This window comes from Octopus sinensis, unplaced genomic scaffold (genome assembly GCF_006345805.1).
Source record: "Octopus sinensis unplaced genomic scaffold, ASM634580v1 Contig18013, whole genome shotgun sequence".
Lineage (NCBI taxonomy): Eukaryota > Metazoa > Mollusca > Cephalopoda > Octopoda > Octopodidae > Octopus > Octopus sinensis.
Window position 1 is genome coordinate 65849 of NW_021835478.1, and position 27327 is coordinate 93175.

The window sequence follows — 27327 nt, forward strand, 5'->3', positions numbered from 1 at the left end:
GTCAATTGCACCACCAGCATAAGCTTCACTCACGTGATTAAAAACTGTCCTGTCTGTGAAAACGGAGTCAATTCAGGTACTTCTCATCTAAAGATTTTAGGCCACCTTATTTCGAAGTGTCTGTGACGTTGGTTAATAACCCATTTCAGTTTTACTGTGATGAATTGGCAATGGTATACCGAACTGTGAGTGTCTATTGCATTTTGTTATTTCATCAAACAAATGATGTTATATTAGACACTCATATACTGTAGATAGAGCCACAGTGATTCTCGAGCGAAATTCTGTCAGGTTATTGAGGATTATAGTGCAGTCAATGATTGACTTGTTTAAAGAGATATGTAGACAGAGTCCTTCCCAGTAAGACACCATGTTGACTCCCATAATTCTCAAATAATGGTGAGAGACACGTAAAGAAGAATATTGCATTGTCTTGGGCATCTCGACTAAAAAGTGTAACTGCTTACTCAGTCTGTAGATTTTGTAATTCCACTCAGTTAGTCAAATTACACAGTTCCAAAAACTGCACTGTCCTCATAAATTAATGTGAGTGAAATCGCGCAGGAAAAATCTGTTTGATGTCATTTTGCCCAATGTAGTTGACTTGTATATAATTCGACTGAAGAATATTTTGCCATTCCAGACCTCATACGAGATAGTTCGTATTTCGCGAAAAAGTTACTGGGTGTGTCCATCGATTTGCATTATCAAATTTAATAATTCATTTAATTAAAAATATTATTTGAATGATAACCTGATTCCAATTAAATATACAATTGAGGTTTGACTGATGAGTTTAAAATGCCTGCGCTTTAATCAGGACCACGGTGTGAGGCTGACCCATAAATATTAAGAGTGTTTCATATGTGGGACAGAACACGGCCTTCGAATCTTCAACTGCGACCCTCTCCAAATCAAGGAAGTCAGATGTAACATAATCCGTGTATTTCCCAGCCTTCCCAAACACAGGCATCAATTGCGTGGAAATGTTATTTCGGAGCAATTTGATCGCATTTTCCGGAGATGGAAACAACGAGTCCTTCCTCCCTTCGGCAGGTGTGACTTGAGTCTAATGTAGTGTACATTTGGGACGACATAAAGAGCAGTGTTGTCATCTCTGTGGAATTGGACAGACCCGTCCTCTCCATTCGTCTCACCCGGGATCGGTAGCCTCCCCGCGATATTGCAGAATTATTGTGGTTACTCGGACGCAGGTGACTGTCTATCCTTTCCAGTTCAGTCCAAAGCCGATCAAGAACTACATGACTAGTGACAATCCTCTGGGTGTGTTTCCTGGCTTATTCCAGGTTTGTGTGCTCTCCCTGCAATACCATCTGGGGGGATGATGGCCATTCTCGGGAGGTCTGATGGAGAGGTGTGTCTCCTTAACCCTCCGTCCACCATCGCTCACTACATCCCTGCCCATCGAAATCCCATTGGGGCAATTGCTCTCAACAGGGATGGAATGCTCCTCGCTACAGCCTCAGTGAAAGGGACATTGATAAGAATCTACGACGCCCTCAACTGTGTCCTCATCTATGAGTGTAGAAGAGGTCACAATGCTGCAACAATTTTCTGGTCAGTCCCCCTTGTGATCCTCCAGTGTCAATTTTAGCAGGAATTCGGAAATGCTGTGTTCTACAAGCGATCACGGGACTGTCCACGTGTTCATGCTCCCCAAGACTGGGCGAAATAAGCAGTTGTTTGTTTATTACTATTTCCTTAGAAAGCACTTCAAATCAATTCACAGTTTTGCCAGACATTCAATTTCACACGCAATGTCTATTTGTGCATTCGGTGACTCGGCAGATTGTGTTATTGGTCTGATCCTTTCTCTATTGGTAGTGCTCACATCCGAGGGGACTTACCATAAAGTAGAGTTCGATCAAAACGGCAAAACAAATGAGCTCGTTTTGGATAACTTTCAATAGGATTTTTACTAATTTTATTGTTTTTCCACGCTTTATAGAACAATTAATTTTTTAACCACACCAAAATGGTCTTTACACAGGGAGATTCAAAAATGAAAAAAGACATTCTATGTTCATCCAGACCCAGTTTTTTTAGATGTTTCACTCGGAATACTTGGTTTCGAAAAGATACACTACAAACCTATGTCTCTGGCTAGTTTCGACCTACGAGCGTCTCCCTCACTGTCAATTGCATTGTCACATCACAAAAATTAACACTCAAACTAATCAAAGTAATCCTCAATGTCAATGTCCGAACTGAGCAGTTCATCTCCAAAGCATGACAAGTCCAACTGGTCGAGAATCAAATTTTCGAATGTCTCTGCCAAATCCGTGTTCCCAACAAGAATTGCCCCGACCATTTTGCCATCCGAAAGAACAGCCTGCCACTAACCCATCGAACAGAACCTTGATGTACTCAACTCCCTTCTTCACACGCAAATGGACTACCGACCCTTCCAGTCCTTGTCCATTGAACAGTCCCAACAAAATGACCTTAACCCTGGTCAGGTAAAAACAACGTTAAAGCCGAAAAAAACGGTCTTATGCCAGAAAACCTCGAATAGCATATCAGTCCTCTGCACACAAAGATCAAAGCTCTCAAGAACAGACTGAGCAGCCACAAGTCCCATGTCTCGAGCCTGATTCCAAGTGCGGATCTGAAGCCAGAGTGCCGAGTCAGTCCAAACTGCAGAGGCGCAGTCTCCAGCCGCATATATGAGTGGGTCGCTCGTCCTCATTGAACGCCCTACAGCCAGGCCACCCTCATGCAGGTCAGGGGGATCCACAAATAGTCCTTCAAGAGAGGGCTCCACTCCAACAGCGCAAATCAGCAGGTCACACTCCACGGATTCCCCATCCGTAAAAATAGCCCTTCTCCGTTGTCCAGAGGAGACCAAATCGTGCAGTTCTGAGCAGAATTTGACGTTTATTTCCCCGTCCTATTTGAGGACATTTGTCCTAACTCTATCGAGACTGCCACTCAAGTCGGTCTGCCACTGAGCCCCCATTGCGCATCCAAACTCATTCTCCACCGAATCAAGTCTCACAGAAGGTTTCCGACATTCGGAATAAATATCTTGCAGTTTGAGACGTGGACTGAGAGACTCGAGCAAGAATTGCGAGGCACCCTCGTCGAGAAATCGACTGTTGATGTGGTCATGTCGGATAGACCAAACGACATCACAATTGGTGACAGTGTGACTGTGCATTCAAATAGGGCAACAACACTAATTCGGACGCAATTCCTCCATTTCCGAGAACGACGATTTTCGTTGCCTCGACTATCCGCTTTTGTAACTCCTTGGACACTCAGTGTTACAGAAACCTCACAGGTGGTGAGATCTCTCAAATATACCACAGACGACGGACAAGACACACAGACCTTCTAAAAGAATAGGGATAAACACAACTGCAGGGGCACAGCCAGTGCAAACACACAGTCGGCGATAACAGAGACTTCCACTTTTTGCAGTGTCGACTGTCTGGGAATGAGGAAAGTAATCCACCCGTTCGTGTCGTCTAATTTTGGTCACTCTGTCCACAAGAATATTCCCCGAAAAAGACGTGTCATCAACTTGTGTGTGAGCAATGTCAAATTGGTGAGTTAATTTGGTTTGCTTAAATATTTCAACCGACAAACTTGTTTGATGTTGATTACTTCTTTAACGACAGGAGACTGAGTTATCAGGAGGAAAGACAACTCGCGCTTACTTTGGGAGATCTGAAAACTTACTTAACAATTTACAGATTCAGCGATGGTCGTGCCGGCAATTCCACCACCGATGATGATCAAGTCATACTCACGACACCCACACTGCATGTCAATTTATTACAATTAACAATATAATCATTTTGAGTAAGTCCATTCCCGATAATAGGTAAAATAGTCTAATCTGATTCCTCAACAATCTTATGTGTCACTCCATTAGACACAACCTCATAGTTCGTCATCGATGGAGAGTCTTCAATTACTAGTGAGAATGACTATCTTTGCGAGAAGAATTTGAAGAGTTTTTAAGTCGCTAAAGTTGTGGGCTAGACCAGTGATTCTCATGTGTGCCCCCTAAGTTCTTATTTTATTTTGCGTACTTCAACCAATAAATTAAACTCAATTTTGATTTTTTAAGCAATAAATAATTGTTAATGTGCCCCCTGATTAAAAAAGTTTGAAAATCACTGGGCTAGCCCATTGAATGAATCAAACGAACATTAATTAGGACAAACAGGTGTCATTTGTGGGCTCGTATATTTCGTGGCGAAACAGCAGACCACCATCGTCGATGACTGGAGACACACTCCTCAGTCTTTCATACTCAAGAACAACTAACCTGCACGTGCTGATATCTGGAAAAAATGTGTCACAATCAAAGTCTTGGAGAATTCTGGTCAAATATATTTTGCTGACAGCAAACTGGGAGAGACAGGCCTGGGGAGTAGACGTGACCACTGACCTCGTACACCTCCTGTCCTCCTATTGAGAAGATGGTGTCAATGGTGGGCAATGCTTGCAGATGGGAGAGGGCATTGCTGAGTGAAGAGAATCCAAGTGCTTGATTACTGACAAAAGCGCCTCTGCTGAGTACTACGTTTAATCTGTTAGGAAGTGGTCGGTTCTTTTCAGGAATGGATTCCCACGTTTTGCGGCCCATTAAGACAGCATTTTGCATTCCTGCTTATTAATACTATTCTAACCCTCTCGACTGGAGGATGTCACATCCTTGAAATACCTCAACTCTTTCCTTCCATATTTTAGCCAAATATTTACTTGGAAAACCAAGGAATTCGGCCCTTGTAGCCAATCCCGTTGTTGGTACATGCCGCCACAATGAGACAAAGATTCTTCATTATTTAAATAAATCAATTTAATGTTATTAATAAAAAAACCAAATATCTATAATTAATCTATAAAATTAAGCTAATAATTAATGTTCGGTCCTCGCATTTTCAGTTTGGTTTGGATCTGAATGTCCTGGACTATTCAAATCAATGTGATCAAAATTGGTGACATCAACTTGGGGACCTTCAATTTGTCTGGAAGTATCACTTTTGGGGACGTTTTGATAACTTCGGAAATAATCTGCTGATGATAAATAAGCCTCACGGTTCCTTTGGACACAGTATTGGCATTGTGTGCTATTACATAGGCATCTAAAAGTGAGTTATAAGTCTTACGGATAAACAGACTGTCTCCAGTACTGAGACATTAGACCAGGATAGTGGTGTGGTTGTGCAAATCTGTTCAGTGGCTGGCCTAATTGCCTCTGGAAACGTGGGTTTACAGGATTCTCAAACTCGTATGGGTATTCCTGTGCGTAGGGATGTTCTCTGACCCGTTGATATCTCGGAATAACATTCGGGATATATTCGTGGGGCGGATAGTACATTGTGGATGTATATGGCACAAAAATACGACTTTGGTAGTGTTGGTCGTAATTGTGTACTGTTGAGGGATTGTCCAAATAATCCCCACTTTGGGCTGGCACGACATTCTGGGGTATCCACGTGGCAGGAAAATCGTGAGGATACACATTCGAGAGGACGGGAGTTTCTGACTCGTAGTCCGGATAAGGTACATTTACTGAGGGATAGGCCACGTTCTCCTCGGATTGTTCATTCCAAGATTCTGACCATTGCTGAGGATTCTGCGGCTGCTGACCAGAAAATGGTCTGTACACTCTTGGTTGTTGTATAAGATAGATCGGTTCTTGAGGATAGGGTATATTCCGATTTTGCAAAATACGATTTCTCACTCCAGCTTCGGTTTGATGTCGGTACCGTCTGGATAAAGGGAGACCGAATCGCACATGAGATGGCACTGCCCTATTTCGTCGTTGTCTGGACAAAGGTCTCTCCTCACGTTCATTTTGTGCAGGTGCCACATTTTCCGTATCTATTGACTCAACTTGTCTATTCTCCAATGTTGGTTCGACGTTTGGTCGGGATGACTGAATTGGCTCATTTCGAACTCTTCTCGAGGATCTAACCCCAGTCCTTCTATCTCGAGTACGGGCACGTGGCTGATCATAAAATAATTAAACACGACTTATACCCAGGATAAAAACTTGTACGCAAACCTTAAGTGTTTGATTTTGCGTAATTCGTTGGTCTGATATTTTGTCCGGATTGCTCTGCACAATTTGTCAACGTTCATTCTAGCGTTGTTTGTTTCTTCTCCCCACAAAAAGGCCACGTGTGCGGGGTTGCATATTAAAAATTCGCGTCTCTTTTTGTTGATCCATTTGATCCACGGGTTTTCTGTCTTTAACAAACGTCGCAAAAATGCCAATAAAAGCGTACGGCTTCGAAATACCCCTAAATTATTTTGGACAGAAAAAAACACGTTTTTGTGGAGGCCATGAAGAACTGTCGTCTTGGGAGTCACTGTTTGAGCTGGTGCTTGTTGACATCATGAATTTAGGAACTTTTGGATAACGGAATTGTACTTTTTTATGTTTCAATAATTTTTTGGAAACTACTATTTCTATAAATAAGAAAAAGTAACGTCATTATGGAAGTTACTACAGGAAATGTAATTATTTCTAAACTCAGAACTTTTGCTTCAGTGAGACTTATTCTCTGATTTTACATACTTCAAAAGACATTTTTAATTCTTCATTTAAGAGATCTCACTCTCTTTGCCAGGTACAGTAAGACTAAATCCTAACAAAACTTCCGCCATTGGGCACCTTCTGTTTTTCGGGACGATTTTATTTTAGTACATAATTTCCAGATTTGGAAATTAAAATATTTATGAAAATATGGATAAGGTACAAAAACAACAATAATTAATTGTTGCTGGGGACCATGTGCGTATATTAAAATAACAGACAGAATCTGGATTCTGTAAGAAAAATTAGTTTAAGATATCAATTGCGGGAAAGAAGTCCTAGCAGAATAATAACTGAAGTAATATATCAGGAAACTAAGATCTAGTCAAGAGTTGCAAGTTTAATAATGGAATTGGCACATAAAACAAAACAATGAGATCAGAAACGTACAAAATGACAAATATGTCAGAATACATCTTTAAGACACTTCAAAAATATTATAAGTTCAGATTAAACAAATTAAAAAAATGAAATTGATTTATTATTTCAAAAAAATGTTTGACAAATAATGAGTTTTTACTAATCTATCAAACTATAAACTCTATAGTATAGAGCAGGGTTTCTCAGTTTTTAACGTCGCGGTAAAATCGTTGATTAAACATTATCTATGGGGCCGCAAAATAAATTAATTGAAAACTTTCATTAATTTTTAACTAATTTTTAATTAATTTGTCATAACACGGAATATAGGAGGCACATGTAGATCGAACAGCAGACATAAGTGATTATCAGTCAATTTATTTCGGTATTTATTTTTTATGTGAATTATTTTACTGAAAATTGACTCACAATCGGTCTAAACATTAAAGCATGTTTATAAGCATTTATAAGTATTTCTTTGGGAAATGAACTATAAAATTTCATCAAATTTTCAATATTTAGCACTAGGGTAAATTCCATATTTGATTGAAGGTCTATCAATTTTAATTAAAATGATGGCGGAGCATTCTCAGAATATAAAATTTTTATTGATGGCAAAGTTTTATCAAAATACTTAAAATTTTTTTTCAGATCAAACAACAAAGTAAATAACTACAAGTTAATTAATAAAAGCTTCATGGGCGGGAAGCCGACGCGATCGAGAAAGAATTAGAGCGTACTATCGCGAGGGATATCTGCTCGAAAAACCATCTTGATTCGCGGGCGTCGCCTGTGATAGCAGACATGCGGGACCCGATCTCCTGAACGAAGCTGATTGCCTTACTGCCCAAGGAACCGGAAGTCTCAACCGCGAATGAAAGGAATTGGAACTTCTCCATAAGTGAGGAGTACTTTCGCATCTTTTTGCATTCCGCGGTTGTGACAATCGATCCAGGGGCGGATGCGGACATCAGCAGGTTCTGAGGCGAGAAAGAGTCCACGCACGTGGCATCCCAGGTAAGAGGCTTCCCCCTGTTGAAGGGAAACACAGTGATCCCGTCAGGCCTTTTTCCGTCCCCCCGATCGATCCCAGAGGGTTCAAGCAGAGAGGGGATTCCGGCCACTTCCAGGGCTCTCCTGATAAGGTCGTTAAGAGCCGCGTGACGCGGGATGCGACCAGCACTGCGTCTATTCATAATTTAACGAAGCTAAATGAAAGGTTAGATGTACCAAAAAGAAAAATCAGGAATTTTCTACTGGTTTAAATATTGAGACTGATTTTAAATGACGTCTTTAATATATTGAGTTTTTTCTTGACTCTCCGAGATATAAATCGTACTTATTGGAGTGCTTCTTATAATGACTTTCAACAGTAATATTTTTCAATAAATTAATGACGCAGTTACATATCAAACAAACTGTTTTACCACATTGCTCAACAAAAAAACTTTTCTTCCCATTCTATTTGAAATTCCCTAGACACTTAATTTTATGGTGTCGGCGTCAACTGAAATGGTCCAACACTTTTTTGGAATGCGGAAAACTGTAATAAAGATTTCGCGGTCTACGTTGATCGTCACAAACGACTCCTTCCTATTGTTTCTGCACTCGATTAGTCATTTATGACTGTTTTTGTGCCTGAGTTGCCACTATGGTGTGTAACGTGGGGGTTATGAAGAAAAAATAATAAATACCTCTTTATCCCGTTTGCACAATATGAAAAAACCGTTGGGACTAGAAATAACGGTCGGTGTTCAGAGTATAGAATCTATATTATAAATAACCCAGGATAAAGATGCTAACTTTATATTAAAAAAGACTTTAAAAAATTGTACCGAAAAAAACAGCTGGTATAGGGAGAGATCCGGTATATTTAGGGGCTGGTTTAGACAAGTTCCACCGTATTCAGCACACCGCATTGACATCGCACTGCTTCAAGAGACAAGACTCTCCCCTTGCAAACCAACTCCAAAATTCAAAAACTATTCAACTATCCGGGCTGACCGCCATAATGGCTCAAATGGGGGTGGCCTGTTAACTCTCATCCACAAATCTATCCCTTTCACTGACTCTACCCATTCTACCCGCCAATTGATATCACAAGACCCTCATATCGAACACACGTCAATCATTATCTCGATTAACAATACACCATACACAATTGCAAACATTTATATCCCTCCTCCATCGAGCTGCTCCAGAGGCTACATTCCTTCCCTCGCCGCAATCATGTCTATCAAAAATATTATAATCTGCGGAGATCTAAATGCTAAAAATCCAGTCTGGCTGTCTAATCAATGCCTTGACCAGCGAGGCCTTCATCTAATGTCGCAACTGGAAGATCTAGTCATACTGAACGACCCTCATACACACACAAGGTGTGCTCTGAGAGCAAACGACACTAATACATCTCCAGATCTCTCCCTCTGCTCCCCATCAATCTCCTCCCGCATACATTGGTCGGTGATTTATGATCTCCCGTCAGACCACAACCCAATTCTCATTTCAATTGACCTTCTATCACCTCGTGACATTTTCAGAAAAACTATCATCAACTACAACCGAGCAAACTGGTCCGCCTATCGTCAAGATACCGAAGCTGCCCTCAAAGGGTTCTCAACAGCAGCCCATAGCTCACTGGACTCCGCTATCCAATTCTTCACTTCGAAACTATTGGCGGCCGACAAGAGACACGTGCCTAAAGGATTCCACAAACATGCAAAACCATTATTTAACCGAGAAATAGTAGAACTCATTCAAAAAAGACGCTTATTGAAAAGGACCAACCACACAAACGTGCATGAACTGTCAGTCCTCAACGAGAAAATCAACCAGATGATCTCAAAGCATAAGAAAAATAAATGGTCCGAATTCATCTCGTCTCTCGATTAGGTAGGTGATCTCCGAACCAAGCTCTCGCATTTCTGGAGAGTTCTTAAAGGAATCCATACATCACAATCAGCCGATACAGATTCACACGCCTCTGGTCTAAACAATAAAAGACAAACGAAATCGTTCAGAGAACAGGCAAACACTATCATGAATCACTATGCGAAAATCAGTCACATTAGGATGGACAAAGATAACCGATGCCGAAAACTCAAACTTAACAAAAACTTTCCCTCTCCAGAAATCACAATATCAACTTCTGAAATAAGTCAACTTATCGAGAACGCTAAGAATTCTCATGCTTGTGGACCGGATGGTCTTTCCATATACCATTTGAAAAATCTTGGCCAAAATGGGTTAAATGCTCTGACAGATATCTTCAAAACTTCGCTAAACTCAGGACTAATACCCATGGTCTGGAAAAAATCTGTTATCATTCCAATTCTGAAGCCCAACAAAGACCCCTGCGACCCCGCCTCGTTCAGGCCAATTTCACTCATCTCTGTCCTATCAAAAATCCTCGAAAAATTTGTCCTGAATTCAATCTACCCTTTCCTCACTCTATCAAAGTCACAGCATGGCTTCCGTCCGCAGCACTCAACAACTACACACCTATCTTATCTAACAAGATTCATCGCAGACGGATTTAATAACTACTCCCCTCCCCATCGAACTATCCTGGCCTCAATTGATATCAGTAAGGCTTTTGACCGAACTTCACGACATGTCCTGAGCTCAAAAATTCACTCTTCTCCTATTCCCCATCATCTGAAAATCTGGCTGTGTAGCTTCTTATCTGGTAGACTGGCTCAGACAAAATTCGGGTCAAAAAACTCCCGATTCCGGTACTTACCTAATGGGGTCCCTCAGGACTCCTGTCTCTCTCCAGCCCTCTTCAATCTACACCTCAGTGATATGCCTACTAATTCGGAAACACTACTCCTCTCGTACGCAGACGACATAGTGATTGCTTCAAGAAACAATTCCATCGAAGCTGCAACAAACTCACTCCAAACTCATCTAGACTCTCTGACCAAATGGCTAGGATCTAACCATATGACTCCTTCTGCGTCCAAATCGTCCATCACTGTTTTTACATCTGATAAAAGACAATTCAACCTAAACCCAGTCCTCGATGTGGCCGGCGAAATAATTCCTGTCATAAAAAACCCGAAAATTCTTGGAGTTGTATTCGATCAATGCCTATCTTTCACGCAACACGTGGAGCTCATTTCCACAAAAGCCAAACGAAAACTGAATGCACTACGTGCCTTATCTGGACAAACTTACGGCCAAGCCAAAGAATGCCTCACTTTGGTTTACAAACAATTTGTTAGAACATCAATGAACTATGCTAGTCCAGCATGGTCATGGAACTTGTCTCATTCAAACCTCCAAAAACTCCAAAGAATCCAAAACTCAGGGCTACGCACAATAACTGGCTGCCTTGCATCCACTCCCATCGATCATCTCCATTGGGAGTCCTGTATCCTTCCGGTCGATGACCATTTGACGATGAGAGGACTCCAATTCCTACAGGAAATACAAGACTCTTCACATCCAAGTCACAAAATCTCTATTCCAGAAAACAAAAGACACATCATCTCTACTCTGGCCGATCAATGTAGATGTCTATCAAAAATACTCTCAACCAACAATGGGAAAACTGCGAATAAACTAATCCATGACCACATCTCCACTCGTGCTATCAGGATGCTTAAAAACAACAAACTTCTCAACTCTCCCCCCCCCGCCGGTCCACTCCTCAGAGCAATCACTCGGCAGATATCTCCGTGTCCAGCTTACTCAGATTCGCTCAGGTCATCATCCACTCATTTTCGAAACATACCGTTCCTTCACCCCCGAAGACCTCTTCCCCTGTCCTGGACCGCCTCACTTGTCTCCGCCTATTGGGATTCGGGATCTCTGGGAGCGCCCGATCTTCGCGTCTCGCTACCTGATTGCAGCCGGCTTCCTACGTGTTAGTGAAGCCGGGGTAACATAACTAACTAACTATTAGATTTGCCTATTTTCGAAAAAATGTTTAATTGCACAGGGGATGTATACGGAGAAGTACCATCGACATTAAAATATGTCTATCTGTGAATCTGCCATAACATTTAATAGCACATATGTTGTGGCAGGTAGGCGTAACGAACAGTCACGTAATATTAATTTTATTCATACAGAGAAAAAACAAAAATAGATCAATCAAGCGGCACAAATTTGTAATAATAGGAGATTGCATAATGAGTCATCAGACTGGACATGCACTCGGGGACACTGTCGGTGTGGATAGCTGTCAAACTAGGAAGAAAACGACAACCAGGAGATCCTTCAAAAACTGTGAAGGCTGGGACAGTCGTATCAGGGGGAACAACCGAGTTGTCAGCTACAACGCAGCAGTCGCACAAATTAGCCCTGTCTCCCTCACGAATAACCAAATAAACAGACAATGATGCAATTGCTGCCTATCCACACAAACGAACTGACATTGACAGCACCCAAAACAGTATTTTCACCGATATGGACATAGCTCCCAATGTTTTGACGGAAAAAAAGATATCTTGACAAGTCAGATCCCCGAGACATACCCCTTGGACGAATTTGTGAACGGCGGTCTTATAACAACGTTTGTTTTGATTACACAATATTTCCCAATGTCCACATTGGCCAAATCAGCTCTGATGACTGTCTTGTCCATAATTATTGTCTGTGTTAAGGAGTTGGACAAACCTTTCCTTTGAGGGTGATCCGATCACGTGCCATTGGGACAGACCCGGTGCATATTTTATTTCCTGAGCCCTAGTGGAGTAGGGGAATTGTAGAACTGTTTCAATATATCGAGATTTTGGATAAAACACGTTTTCTAACTCATTTGTGATATAATGGAGGACACTGTTCATGACAACACGATATCCAATTTAAATTAATATTAATTTCTTAATAATAAATATGAATAATATTCTATAATTTGGTGTCGCGCGGCTTCCGCGTTACCAGTTCTATCGTGTTACGATTTGCACGTATTGACTTCTAGTCTAAATATAAGTTTAAATATATGACTTAAATTTTAGACCATGGTATTTGGATGTTTCAGTTTTTGTTAAAAATGTTGTTTAAAAATGCAATACTAACTATTAAGAGTACAAAAACATTGTTTTTATTTGAAAAGAAAATCCAAAAACAAAATAATTACTTTATTAGGCCGAGAATTCAACATTTTACGGAAGTTTAGTCGCTTAAGACACCCTCAATCACATAGTCAAATTGAAAAATGCAACCAAATGTTTGCAAAAAGGATGTTTGTAAAAGAAAATTACAAATGGTCTACGAGCCTTGATCCAGTTCTCTATAACTACAAAATAAGTATTCATTCAGCAACAAAAAACTTAAAAGAAATTAAATCAAATTTTTGAAATTAATCAGAAGAAACGCGGGTTGGGAGCTACAAAACAATTGAGAAAAAACTGTAACGGAGACAGACGAAAAAAACCCCGGAAAGTGTGCATAATATTGCTGAATCAACAGAGCCAGACGATAAAAACAGCCCCAAAAACATAGTAAAGCTTTATAATTTCACAAAAGGTGATTTTCCTTGGATAGTTGCTTCGAAATTTTTTATATAAAAAGTTCAAAGGAATTGGGATAATATCTATTGCTCACACATATTCGATACTATTCGCACAAACGCCGACCAGTCTCAGTTTGCAAGTATTGTGCTTGTCAACCACATTCGGCCGATTGGCTCAATGCCTTACTGATCTCGTCAGCCGGTATATTCCCGACAACAAATCACTACGCATCATTATACGCATTGCCAGATTTGCCAGCCACATCGCTCCAGGTGCGGTAAATTCATCGACAGAAGGGGATTCTCTTCGCCTCAGTTCTGGCAGGTTCCCCAGGCACGCTTCGCTAAATGAAGCTCTCAAACTCCTCTAAGATTGGTTATCTCGAGAAGGAGTTACGACAGTCGCAAAACGAGCTGGCTTTTTGAACTGACATCGTTCGCTATATTACGTGTCCATTCGACGCGACTAATTCAAATTAAACTTTCATCTTCCTTATTAGTTATTTAAATAAATCATTCTTATAAAAAATAATCTATATTTATTAACAATATTAGAAAAATATAATTTGAACAACATAACAATTATTCCTTGTTAAGGAATGGAGGAGATTGAAAATATTCAATTTGTAATCTTTCCAGTCATCTCCCACAGCTTGACGAGGATGACTTTGAGTTACCCCAGGCTGTACTCCCATCAGTTGACCAACTACTCAAATCCATAACTGACCCCTCCCAATCCGACGATTCTGACTGGCCAGAATACTGCCTCGACAGACGGAGTGTGCCATCCTTCGAAATCACCACTCTGGCCGGCCTATTTTCAATCATAGAACAACATATGGTCAGACCTCCCCCTCCATTCTCAGAAATTGTTCAATATCGGCAATTTGGAAGTTCTGGTATCATCTGGCATACCTCATCCTAGGCGCTCTCATCAAAGTACATCGGAGTGGGGACATCCCACGGTTACGTCATCATTTTCGGTTGCCTTTGATGTTCAGTGGCCAGACGAACACCAAAAACTCAAGACTTGTTTCATTGGGGACATTTATGGGTCAGTGACGTCATTAGACATATCTGAGTGTCTTGTGGTGGCAGGTCATTCCTTTGGATATGTGAGTGTCCCAGTCATTTGCAGATCACTTTGTGGAGTCTGTCTAAGAATGTCCTCGTTTTGGCCATTAAGGAGTTTGTAGGACATTGCTTGGTCAACGTTAAGGTTGGTCTGCCCCTTAATTTATAGTTCTCCCCCAATTCAAGAATAGTGTACACCACGGACAGCCAGGGCTCGTTATTTGCAGTATTCCTCGGGTGAGTCCTTTTTCCTATTTCAGACGAAAGGGCCTCACTTCCGAACATTCCATCGAGTGTCTTCATTCTTCCTTGTATTGTTGAGTAATCACCCAGCAATGGCGAAATATCCGCGGTAGAGCCCCTCGTCCTCCCTTCTTCCGCGGACTTGGCCCGACACTCACTGCTGGCCGTGGGGACTGCATGCAAAGTAGATGATTAAAACAATTCAGACTTGTGTTCTGGGCTGTTACGAGTGGTATAAACAGCTCATGACAACTCCCTTCGAGGTTTCCGTTTTTTAGGTTTTTTAGAATGACGGAACTCAACTGGCCGTGGTAAAGTGGGTTGTGTCATCTGCGAATGGCGTGAGACTGCTCCACGGAAAGGACAATGTTTTCTACATAGTGTCCGTGGAGTGTGAGGATGTCAAAAAAAGGACGGACAATATTCTGTTCTCGATTGTGCACAAATTGGAGTTTTCCTACTCCGTTTGCTACATTGCCCTTGTCAACGAGTTTTCAATGTTCACGCTCGACTCGACAGAGACGTTTCGACATGTCGAATATTCTGGGAATGAAATTTCAGTTTGCACATTGAGTGACCTAGAGAGTGTGGATGCTCGTTTTTTGAACATTGTCTACCAGTCGAGTCACTTTAAGGCCCAGACGAGTGCTCTGGTTGAGTTGGTGGTCTACTTCCTAGGCATCCCACAGCCACCAGGCCTGTTACTACACCTTCTGTGTACAAAACGAGGAAATTCTCTGTCTCGGGAGGCGGGGAGTGTCGAGGATTCGTCTGCTCTCCACAAAGGAGAGACTCGACAGACTGACCAGTTCCACTCTCCACAGGGAGGCCGTCCTCTTGGCCGTGGCCTTTTGTGAAGGAAGGGAAGGTCCGTGGAAGAGGACTGACGAGGCACTGTCCTCGAGTGAGGTTGGGGACATTATATGCGAATATGTCACGTGTGTTGCCAAGACGTCTCCAAATCACGGAAATATCGCAAAACTTCATGAATTTTACTACCAGGTGGTACCATTCGTCATTAGAGCTTGTCTGGCCGTCAATGCGACGTACACGAATAGGGATATTCGTAGGGGAGTGTTGTTTGGGAAGGTCTATGACCTGTTCTATGTGGATTCTGTCTCTCTCCGTGTTTTCCTGGACTGTCTAAACAACTGCATTCTGAACAATCAGGTTGTTTGGAGACTTGTAGCAAGATAAGGGACATTCCGCCTGAGGTGACTCAGCACTTCCTCAAAGAGTACACTTCTGACGGACTCATCAAAGAATTGGAAGAATGTCTCATCAACCTCTCCATTTCGAGCATTGACATTGACATGGTGACTCCCATCCACATTCCAGGCACTCAAGTTCGCCTGGAAATGGGAAGCCTTCTCCGTCATAATTTATATCTACAACGAGGCCTTTGGGGACTACGTGTCACCCGCCCGAATATTGATTGAGTCACTCCATCGAAAGTTGGCTCAAAATGAGTCGGGGACAGTCTCCTCTGTGGGGAACATGTGCCTGCTTTACTTGAGGTAGCCTTTGTAGTGGGAAGGAATAGTCTATGTCTCACGGGGAGGAAGTACCCTCATGGGTCACTCGAGGGGCACACTTGTTGGCGAGTCAAGGACGACATATTCCGTTTTCTTGTCCTGCTCAAAGACAAAGGCAGTTCGGAGGGGAAAACAAGTCCGGTTAATTCTTAAGCCTAGTTTGGCGAGAAAATGAGAGAGTTTTGTATCCAAATCTGCGAATTCTGCTCAAATTCGACATTCACGGGTTTTTTAACGTTTTGTCGATAGTGAGCATTTTTGCTAATTTAAGGCATTCGGAGACCTGGAGTAAGTTCTGAGTTATCAGTCGTAGAAAGACTCAGCATCAGGTCATGGTGGACGTTCTCTTCAGTGTCATGATCGAAATGGATTTGGATTTTGGGGTGACTTTTCTACTTTAAATCAGAAACGTGAACTGTCCATACTTTTCACTTTGTTGCCCAACAATTGGCCAAAAGTCCAGGGTGCCTCTTCATCAGTCGGTCCTTGATGGATCAAGTCAGCAATTATTGACACTTTTCAAGGTTTTGGAATTCCTGACCGTGGAGGAGGAGGCTCAGCTGTATGGACGTCAGCAGGCCCTTCTAAATTTGATCGAATCTGACGAAAATGCATATTTCAACGACAAAGTGATCCTCGAAAGGTGTTGGAGGGCCAAATTGTGGGTTGATTCTCGAATATTTCAGTTACGAAATATGTGAGTTGATTCTTCGACGGAATCGAGACTTTGCCCCAATATTTTATTGCTATTTGTACGATATTCTCAGAAAGGTTTCCCACTCTGGCAGATTTGTCGATTAGAGCAGTGTGTTTGAGTGGGTGGAGGACATTCTGGAGAGGACGGACGTTTCGAGTCAGCAGAAGCACGTCATTCGACAGAACATCCTCAAAAATGTGAAGGTATTGACCACTGAGTGTCGATTTAGGCACTGTTTGACATTTCAGTGCCCAAAACGACACAGCTGCTGATTTTTGAGTTGAAAATACCCCCAACTGACGTCTGTGAGCTGATCAAGGAGAATGAGTTGACTTTATTATCATTTTGTGACTGTATTTGGTCTATTCGGTTGGTTAGACAGTCTGATGTTTAGCCAGAGGGACAGCTTTGGAAGACAATTGGAGATGCCGAATGCACTGCATGAAGTTTACTTTGAACTGCTGTGCAAATACCGTCCCAGGGATGTGATCGACAATCTCAAGTCGGGGGGCTTCTGTAGTTTCGAGGCAATTTTTCAGGTTTTGTGACTCAGTCAAGCTCAGCTGACCCAAAAATACAAAATATATGAGGCGGAAGCATTTCTGTATGAGAAAATGGGGTCAATCGAGGCGGGGTACAACGTGTTGGAGCACGTGGGAGTTTTACTGACGAACTAGGTCATGACGGAAGAACTCAAAGAGGACTGCTCTGTGGATGGGGAGTTGAAGATCCCTTTGAGTCTAGTCAATCTAGTCGAGTATTTGCTTAGAAACAGGCGAATCGATTCATCTCGGAAGGAGGTGGTTTGGGAGTTATTTTTTTAGAAAATGTGGGTTCGTCTGTTTTGTCGAATTTATTCCTTACAAAAGACGGTATCTTCTGAAGAAAATTCAGAATGTATTGTCGGGTTGTCGATCTTGTAGTCTGGGAATTTTGTTTCAACTATGTGCTCAATTCGGTCCCTTCGAACGTGTCTTTGACAATGATTTTGAGCGGTTTTTTGTGCCAAGACGGCGGTGAGGACTTGTTTGTAAGACTGAGGGGACTGTTGGATAATTTTTTTTCACTTTGTCATTACAAAGAGGTAATCAAACCGTGTCAGTTTACAGAGAGCGATCAAATCGTACTCAAATTTGTTGTGTGGGGATTTGAATGCACTGGTCAGGAGTAGTGGGAAGAAAAGTGGAGTTTATGTGGCTGATCTAAATTGTACTGTCTGCGGGAGGACGATTCGTGAGGGGAGATTGCTGGTGGATCATGTTGGGAATGTTATTCACGGAGACTGCGTGGGGAGCGCTACTGAGTGTGGAGTGGCCCCATCGACCACATATACTCTTACAGATGATTATTTTTAACACAAATGTTTGGAATTCTGCAAAATGTTTATGACTGTGGATTGGTCAACTTAATATTCTCAACGCAAGACCAAATTCAAACAAACATAATTATGTCATTTTTTATAATCGGCCAACAGATAGCAGAAATATTCATAAGTGAGCATAGTCACTGCAGAATTGGGGAGTTGCCTGATCAAATGAATGCCCAGTCCTCGATATAAGGCAATCAATCCTTCATCTCTCACGACCCCCCTCACAGTTCCCGTCCAAGTCCCGTAGGTCCTGTCCTTCTCCCTTAACCTCGTCCTCACCACTTCGTAGGGATACGTTGCAGAACAGGATACAAACTTGGACACAGCCGACAAGAAAAAAGAAATGCCAAAGTTCCATTTTGAACTGCCAATGCTTTCTACGTGCCCGCTGTGGGCTCCAATCATCCAACTCCTCAGTTTTTCATACACAAAAAAGTAGACGACCGCCTCCGAGACACCAATATAGCTCACTAGAAGACCACGGTAGAATGCCAGAGGTCCCTCCTGTCTCCAAATTTGTCCTACCAAATTGGCAATCGAGATGGATGTGTCATTGCGGAGTTGGAGACGAGTTTTTATAAACCAGAGAGGATTGGTGGCCGTGGCTGTGCACACTCCTCTCAGTGAAACTCACAAACAACCCCCAAAAAAGGCAGATGTGACAATTTGGAGAGAGGATGGACTGCCGTCCTCACAGAGATACCTCTTCGCTGCAGAATACGAGTAAAAGTGGATTGCTCTCGGCAATAACCAATGAAAATACTTAGAAGGGACTATCCCCAGCAGATTGGCCCCGAGACCACGGAAAAGACCAGGAACCCCCTCTGTCTTGACAATTGACCTGCCAAAAGTTCTGGTGAGTTGGCTGACCTCAAAACTATGATAATTTTTGAGTGGATTGGGGAATTTGATTTGGTCATGTAATTTAAATGTTTGTGTTCTCTGGACTGGAATCGCGTTTTCACTACCTCAAGGGGACAGGTCACACTCACTCCGAGCATTCCAGCAGCTCTGATGTGAGGATAAGTCACAAAAACCCTCCAGCTAGCAAGTCCACAAACGAAAACTGCATTTTTCAACCACAGAACCGAAATATTAAAATATTTTATTTACATACAAATTTAATAATTCAGTGGAACCTCCATTTCAAGGTGACCTCCTCATTGGGGCACATCTATTTTTGGGAAAGTTTGAAATTAAGTCATTTTTATACAGTAATTGCCAAATAAATCAACGAAAATTGTTTCACGAGCGAACGAGATATTGCCAGAAAAGTATAAAATTAGTAAAGGTTTCTGATAATTTTATTGTTCACACAGTGATGTAGAATTTCACAGCGAAGAGACTGTCTGGCACATTTGATACAATTGTTTATGAATACTTTTTTAAAGCAGGGGAAGAATTTATTCCTGATTCAGGACGTATTTAATTATTTATTTATTGTTTCCACAGGATCACTGGGTTATAATGAAAGAGAAAAGTCCTAGCTAACTAAGTAATCCGAGAACATGGCAATAAAGGTTTTCTCCGACGTGGAGGGGAGTCATGGATGGCTCTCCAGAAAAGGCATGTCCATAGCTCGAAACAGGGACGATTTTTGAAGTAGTTAAACAATGATTCGTATAGGGGATTCGCAGGAATAGAGACTGTCCTCAACATTTTTTGTTGACTTTTGATGAGAACTGCCTCCAGGGTGTTAGATGAAAGGTCCCAAGCAATTAATTTTTTGGCGGCTTTATGAATTGTGGATAATTTTAAAGGAAGGAGCGGGAGATTATCATCGACCACGATTGGCTTGCGATTTTAACATGGCTATAATTGGTTTGAAAAATTAAAAAAGGAACAAATTGTCATTTAAGACAATAAGTGGTGAAAAAAATTTGTGTGATATTTTTTTCTCTTAGATTTTTTTATTAGTAAATTGCTCTCGGCAATGACCAATGAAAATACTTGGAAGAGACTATCCCCAGCAGATTGGCCCCGAGATTCTTAGATTTTTTTACGATGATTATGTTAATAACTATGCCAGTGAAAATATGTTCAAATGCAATGAAACGAGATTGTACAATAAAAGAATATTATCAAAATCACGAGAATAATGATTTTTTAACATTGAGCTATTTTCTGCAAAAAATGCAACCTCGTTAGTTTAACCCAAAGATATTGGAGTTATTTAATCGTTAAATTCATTAATTTAAATATTTTGATGGATTTTACCTTACCTTATCTTTTTTTTTGCATTAAAATTAATCAATTCCAAAAAATTTATCATAACTTATTTAAAGCAGAAGAACTGATGGCGATCTAGTTTCCCCTCACTATTGCTTGGGACACGTTCTGGAGGAGCCATCTCGTCTCCAGAGGATTGTGTGTTCTCAGGGTCTTGAGACGTCCAATACACATGAGGAAGCGCAACGACTCCATCCCAATCGATCCCAGGGTTTCGACAGCAACCGGCCGGAAAACGTAGCGATCGGTGAGCCTATCATATTTCTTCTTCTTGATGTCCTCTGCTCTATCCGCAGCTGTGCCAGCATTGCAGGCACTTTCCAACATATTTGTCTTGGACAAGGAGTCGGAACATGTTGAATCCCATACGAGAGGCTTTCCTTCCAAAAACGGAAAGATAGTCATCCCGTCTGGGCGTTTTCCATCTCCTCGGTCCAATCCAGGTGGTTCCAGCACTGATGGGAATCCGATTGAATCGAGAGCTCTTCTTATGACGTCGTTGAGAGCTGAATGCCTCGGGAATCTACCAGCGCTTTTTCGACAGGAAAGAGGGTGGAGTCCAAATTGATCAATCGATGCACCACAGGGGCATTTGTGTGGTTCACAAACTTTGAGACCGATACGTAGACAGATACCGACTCGCAGTGTGTCAGAATCCAAGAGAGTCCCCAAGCTTCCGATCGGGAAGGCTTCCAACTATTCTCCACTCCCCGTGGACCTCCCGGCAAGCAAGCATGCCCTACAGTGTTGATTCGATGTCTTTAGGAGACTCTCGAACCGACCTTCGCACACAATCTTGTCATAACACTTCTGTGAGGAGAAGTCCGCGGCAGCTTCGATTCGTTTGCGCTCCAACTGTCAAAGTAGGCAGTCATCTTAGGTAATGAAGATTCGGGGAGGAGATGAAGAATCTTCTGAACCAGAGTTTGACTGCTGTACAGTGAAGACAGGAATGCGGGGCGGGACACATCGGTAGGATTTCGGATGCCAAGACCTCCAAAGGAGACAGGAAGGGAAGCTTGTTTCCAGCCTTGATCGTCGAATTTGATGTTAATGATGCGTCTTTTGAGGATGGTTTTTACAATGTTGAATTTCTGCCAAGTAAATCTCAGACAAGTAATCAATATTGTTGAGAATATGGTAGTTCTTTCTGTTTTTCTGTTGAAATGGTGACTTCCCTCTATTGCAGGGGTCACCAAACTTTTTGCACTCGCGGGCCGGATTGACCCCAACACAATGAACGCGGGCCGGAGCACGTGCATAGGATTATAATTTTACTAGAAATTCATAAGTGTGTTTTTTACAATAAAAACTAATTTAAACAAAAATAAAGTAAACAAAAATTTTAATGAGAGCTATGGAACTGTGATCTTTTTTTGATAAGTTCATCAATATTTGGTTTTTTTTAAATTGCTGCTCCTATCATGAGAATTGATTTTAAGTGTCCGTCAGTCAATCTTGCACGATGGGCAGACTTAACATATTTCATCCTCGAAAACGTTTGCTCACATTGGTAAGTTGTGCCAAATATAGAAATCATCTTTATCGCAAAATTCTTTAGTCTCGGAAACTCATCATCCTTGAGATATTCGTAGAACTCAGCGAGTTGTGGTCCGTCTGTGACAATCTTTGAGCTGTTCATTTGATTGTAAGTCAATAACTTCTAATTGTAATTCATGTTGAACATTTTCAACATTACAAGAAAATGGATTTTCGAACAAAATTATATCGCTTTCAATTTTGTCAAGTTCAGAAAACTTATGTAAAAAATGATGTTTTAATTCTTTGATAATTCCAATTTGGAAAGTAATGTCGATCTCATTACAGTTTGCCTCACAAAAACTTTTAAAACAAGAAAAGTGTGAAAACTGACGTACTCCAAGTTGTGACTCGAATAACATCAATTTTTGTCGAAATGCTTTAATTATCCTGTAGAAATCACAAATTAAGTTTTCCTTTCCTTGTAATTTCAGATTTAGCTCATTCATGTGAGTTGTAACATCAACCAAAAATGATAATTTTGATAGCCAAGCAAGATCTGATAATTCGGGATAATAGTTATTTTTACTGGTTAGAAAAATATAAATCTCACTTCGGAGTTTATAAAATCTATTTAATACATTACCACAGCTAAGCCATCTAACTGCAGTGTAATATGGTATGTCAAAATATTCAGATCCAAAATCGTCAAGTAAAACTTTAAACTGACGGTGATTAAGTGAGCTCCCTCGAACAAAGTTTATTATGCGAATAACTGGATTCAACACACATGAAATATTAAGAGCCTTCGCACATAGTGCGTGCTGATGAAGGATGCAATGAATGAACAAAGTGTTTGAAATATGTAATTCCTCCAATTTATTAGTTATTTGCCCAACTAGACCCTTTTTAGAACCAGCCATATTCTTTGCCCCGTCAATCGTAACACAACTCAGTTTCTCCCATTCAAGGTTATAGTCACTTATAGTTTGTTCCAATTCATCAAAAATATCTTTTCCAGTGGTTGTTCCATGAATAGAACAAACAGATGCCAGTTCTTCAGTTATGGAAATATTCTCATCAACTCCACGAATAAAAATAAGAAGTTGCGATGTTCCCGAAATGTCAACTGACTCATCCAATGCAAGAGAATACCACAACATATTACTTGTCTTTTCACAAATTTGTAAATATATATTTTTCCAAGCTCTTCAGTTCTCCGTGATACAGAACTCGCCGACAAACTTATTCCATCAAATAAGGAAGAATTAGTGGGCACAAACAATTAACTGCTTCAATAATGCAATTTTTGATATACATCCCATCACTAAAGGGTTTCCCGTGTTGTGAAATAATTTTCGTTATCTCGTATCCAGCTCTTGTTACATTTTCATTATTTTCAAAATTTTTTTTATAAGGCCTTGTTGAATTTGTAAAGTGCGTTTCAGTGATTCAACTTTATCCTCACGTAGCTTTCCAGTGTACTTGGAATATATCGGAGCATGATTCGTTTCATAATGACGTCGAATGTTATACTCCTTCATAACAGAGAGATGTTCGTGGCATATTAAACAATAAGCTTTCTGCTTTAATTCATCTTTCGCAAAAAAATACTTCAATTCCCATAATTTATTGAATACACGGCATTCGCGGTCAACCTTTCTTTTCATATTAGACATAGCAACAAAGAAAAATTTAACGTTAATGCTGATAAGTTTTTTTTCGAATTAAATCTTGCAAAATAGTTTAATTTTTTAATTAAAGTTTTTATTTAAGTTAATTATTAAGGTATTAATTGAATATCTCGAAATAGTGCGCGGGCCGGATAAATGTCATTTGTTTGTCGCGGGCCGGATTGGGCCGCGGGGATCGTGTAGTTGGTGACGTCTGGTTTAAAGTAAAAGACTTACATTCGCATTAAAAAGACAACACTTATGTATAAATTTAAAACGATATTGAATTTCTGTATGCTGTCTGTAGGAGACTAAAGTCTCCAATGGTCTTGTTAAAACAATGAACGGGTATCGACTGCTCCTGTTGCCATCAGACTGTCGACATTGTGGGGTGGGTTGTGGTAACTCACAGAGCATGGAGTATCAAAGACAGAATTGCCATCCTCCAACTACGCTTTAAAAACAATTTTAATAAAACCCTATTGATTACCAATTTATATGCACTGACTACAATATCCGTCAACTCAGAGGAACTCGACGATTTTTACTCGTTCATATCATCGGCTTACTCATCACTCTCTAGCTCTTACATGCTCTTTATAGCTGAGGATTGGAATGTCATAGTGGGAAAAGAGCTTGACGAATCGAATTTCTGGGTAGCTATGCTTGAGGGACCAGAAATCTGTCCGTGCCGACACTTATACACTTCTATAAGTCGTTCGGACTGTTTGTCTGTAACACGGCATTTTTACATGGAGCTTGACATGTTAAATCCGTCCGCGATAAATTGAGTTAAGATTGCTAGATGTATTGAGGTTGAATATTGTGGAAGAAAACCACGCTGCGATTTTGAAAATAGAAGAGGATAGATGATTTTCAATACAACTCTTTCAATGATTTTTGAAACAACTGATAAAATCGAGATTGGTCGATATGATCCTAGGTTTTTGGAATCACCGTTTGGTTTAGAATAGGAACAATGCAGGATTTTTTCCAGATCTACGGAATTGGTCCGATGGGTTAGGGTTAGAGTTCGAAGATACAAGTGCCTTCATTCCATTGGTCTTGAGATGCTTTAAATGTGGATGGATATTCCGCCGCACCATCTTTCGTAAGATTTTTTACAATTATCATCAAATGCTCAAAAAATGGTTCAGAAGATTGTCATACTTATCATACGTGTGGAATTATAACTTTGTTTATGTTTCTACGGAATTTTATTTATTAGCCTTAAGTTGCATATCATAGTGGCATTTGAACACAAACAATAGTCACAACTAACTGTTATGTATTATTATGCAATTCACGCGAAACCAAAAAGTTGATTCAGATTCCACTTTTGCCATAAGACTCAGGATACGCTCTAATACCCTTCCCTGTTTTGTGCAGGATTTCTCAGATCGCAAAGATCATTTGCCGATTTCAATTTTCTTCCAATCCATTTGAGTTCATGATCGAGCGAGGTCGGTAATGTTGTTCATTGTCGGCTCCAATATGTTGTTTTGTTTGTTAAGCAGAAGTAAGATTTTATTAACCTTACTGGCCGGCATCATTTGCAGGGTTCTTAGGACATGTCCAAAAGAGCAGCCATTTCTGGACACCCACTTTCTGTAAAGTTCTTCGTTGCTCATCTTTTTTGATTAGCGAATACCTAGGAATAGTCTTGAATGTTTTTTGTGGAAAAAATTGAGGTGTTCTAGTCCACTTTAGAGATGGAAAAAACTTACATCCTGCAGGAAGATACTGAGTGTCGTTTTTTTGCAGTCATAAAATATGGTCTAAAGCTCGAACACATTGAAGTTTAATACTGTTAATATGGTCAGTCAGAACATATATGACAACTTTGATGAGATTTTTTTATTTTTTGTGAATACATGAAACACTTTGAAACATTTTTTATTGACCAAAAAAACATATACAACCAGTATTTAAAAATGCATGGTGTCTCCATGTATTTTATAATGCTACTGAAATGAAGTGCTATTTTTACAAATAGTAACGGGCGGTGTTTGATTCCTTTAAAACACCTAGGCTTCTTTTTTCCTTATGACCATCAATGGGTGTTTGTCCAAACCCGTCATGATATCATTACAGTTATTCTATCCCTCATGTTTTTAATTTTAATCGATATTCATGTTAAATGATAGTGTCCGCGAAGGTAATAAATGTTTTCCAATGAATAATCTTTTCAAAAAATTTTTTAATGTCCTTAGCACAAATATTAAACGGCATGTATCTCGAATCAGTATTTCCCATTAATGTGCTGAAATTATATGTTATTTCTTTTTTTAGTAAGAATAATGGCATCCATTTTTATAGCTTTAGGAAAAATAGTAGCTTATAGATTAGTATGTGACCATTTATTGGTAAATTTTTGGTCTGAATTAAGCAAATTAGATGGACAATGCAGTTTATGCGTTTTTTACTTCGTTGACGCTGGTCTTTGCGGTGTTGTAAAATTGATTCCATTGATTGAACATTAACATAATTCTTCTCTATTCATCAAAATTCGTAAAAATTGAGATTGAGAACAGTTGAATATGGCATATGGCGCTGCCTGAGTTTGACCTCTGAATTAAAAAATTGATTATTTACAATTTTTGAGAAAGTGTAGGATAACGACGTAACACTTTAAGACATTTATTTATTGATGACCAAAGAACCAAAGTAAACCAGATAATTGTAATCACCATGATCTCCGATGCACTTGGAAGCCACGGAGATCCTTCGGAAAGGTTTATCCTACCCACGGTGATCAACTTGGGTGAAATGTGTAATAATCATTAAATTTTAAAATTAAAAATTAAAATTATACAATTATGGGAAAATGTTTCGAAAAAAATCATAAATGTTCCCAATAAGAGTATGCAATTAGCCGATATATTTTAAATGGAAAGAAGATAAATTATGGTTTTAGACATCAATTGTAATTTTTATTTTACTTTAAAGACAAATATAGTATGATAATTTAACTAATGGTCTCACGAGGCGCTCGGCTCGCCTCCGAATAGCTAAGCCATTCTTGCGGATCACGGCGATCAACAGACGTTCCAAAAGCCAGAATGACTCTCTGGAATTGTGTCTTACTTTTGATATCCGTCGGTTAAGGAAGCGAAGAAAGCGGAGCGTCTTGGAGGCGAAGATCCCCGAAGACTCAAAGCAATGAGGTGAAAAGGAGAGAATTCGAGAGGTGGACATACTTGAGAATCTTACGATCCTCGGCCAGCCTCGAAACGTACCAAGATTGACAGCGGACAGGGCAAGATTTCCGTGGAGTCCCAAATAAGAGATTTCCCCTCCTCGTAAAGAAAGGTGGTCATGCCCCTTGACAACAATTTATTCTATTTAGCGATTTATGCAATTAACCGATGTTTACTGTACTTAAAACCCCAGGAATTGGCGGCCAAGCCGCGACTCAACTCCATTGGTTTGAGAATATCCTCGAAAACAAACGACCGAAAGAAGAAAAGCTGGCTTTTTCAGCGAATCTCGGTCCCGTCAGTTCAATTCAATACGCAGGACGGCTTCGTTGAGGACCTTTCATTTTTAAAATTATTATTAAAAGCACTCCCGAGAAGTCATAAAACTAATTAAGCTTCCCTTGTGGCGCATGAACAACAATACT

General features: G+C 40.5%; 1 protein-coding gene across 1 annotated transcript; it reads right to left on the minus strand.

The window, feature by feature from the left end:
• Positions 1-22148: 22148 nt before the first annotated feature.
• Positions 22149-23192, minus strand: LOC115231274 (general transcription factor II-I repeat domain-containing protein 2-like). Its single transcript, XM_029801335.1, has one exon. It carries the CDS (start codon positions 23190-23192, stop codon positions 22149-22151), a length of 1044 nt encoding a protein of 347 aa, XP_029657195.1.
• Positions 23193-27327: the final 4135 nt, after the last annotated feature.

Bases quoted from the DNA above. Each gene is read 5' to 3' on its own strand.
- LOC115231274 (XM_029801335.1), bottom strand. From the start codon at position 23,192: ATGTTGTGGTATTCTCTTGCATTGGATGAGTCAGTTGACATTTCGGGA.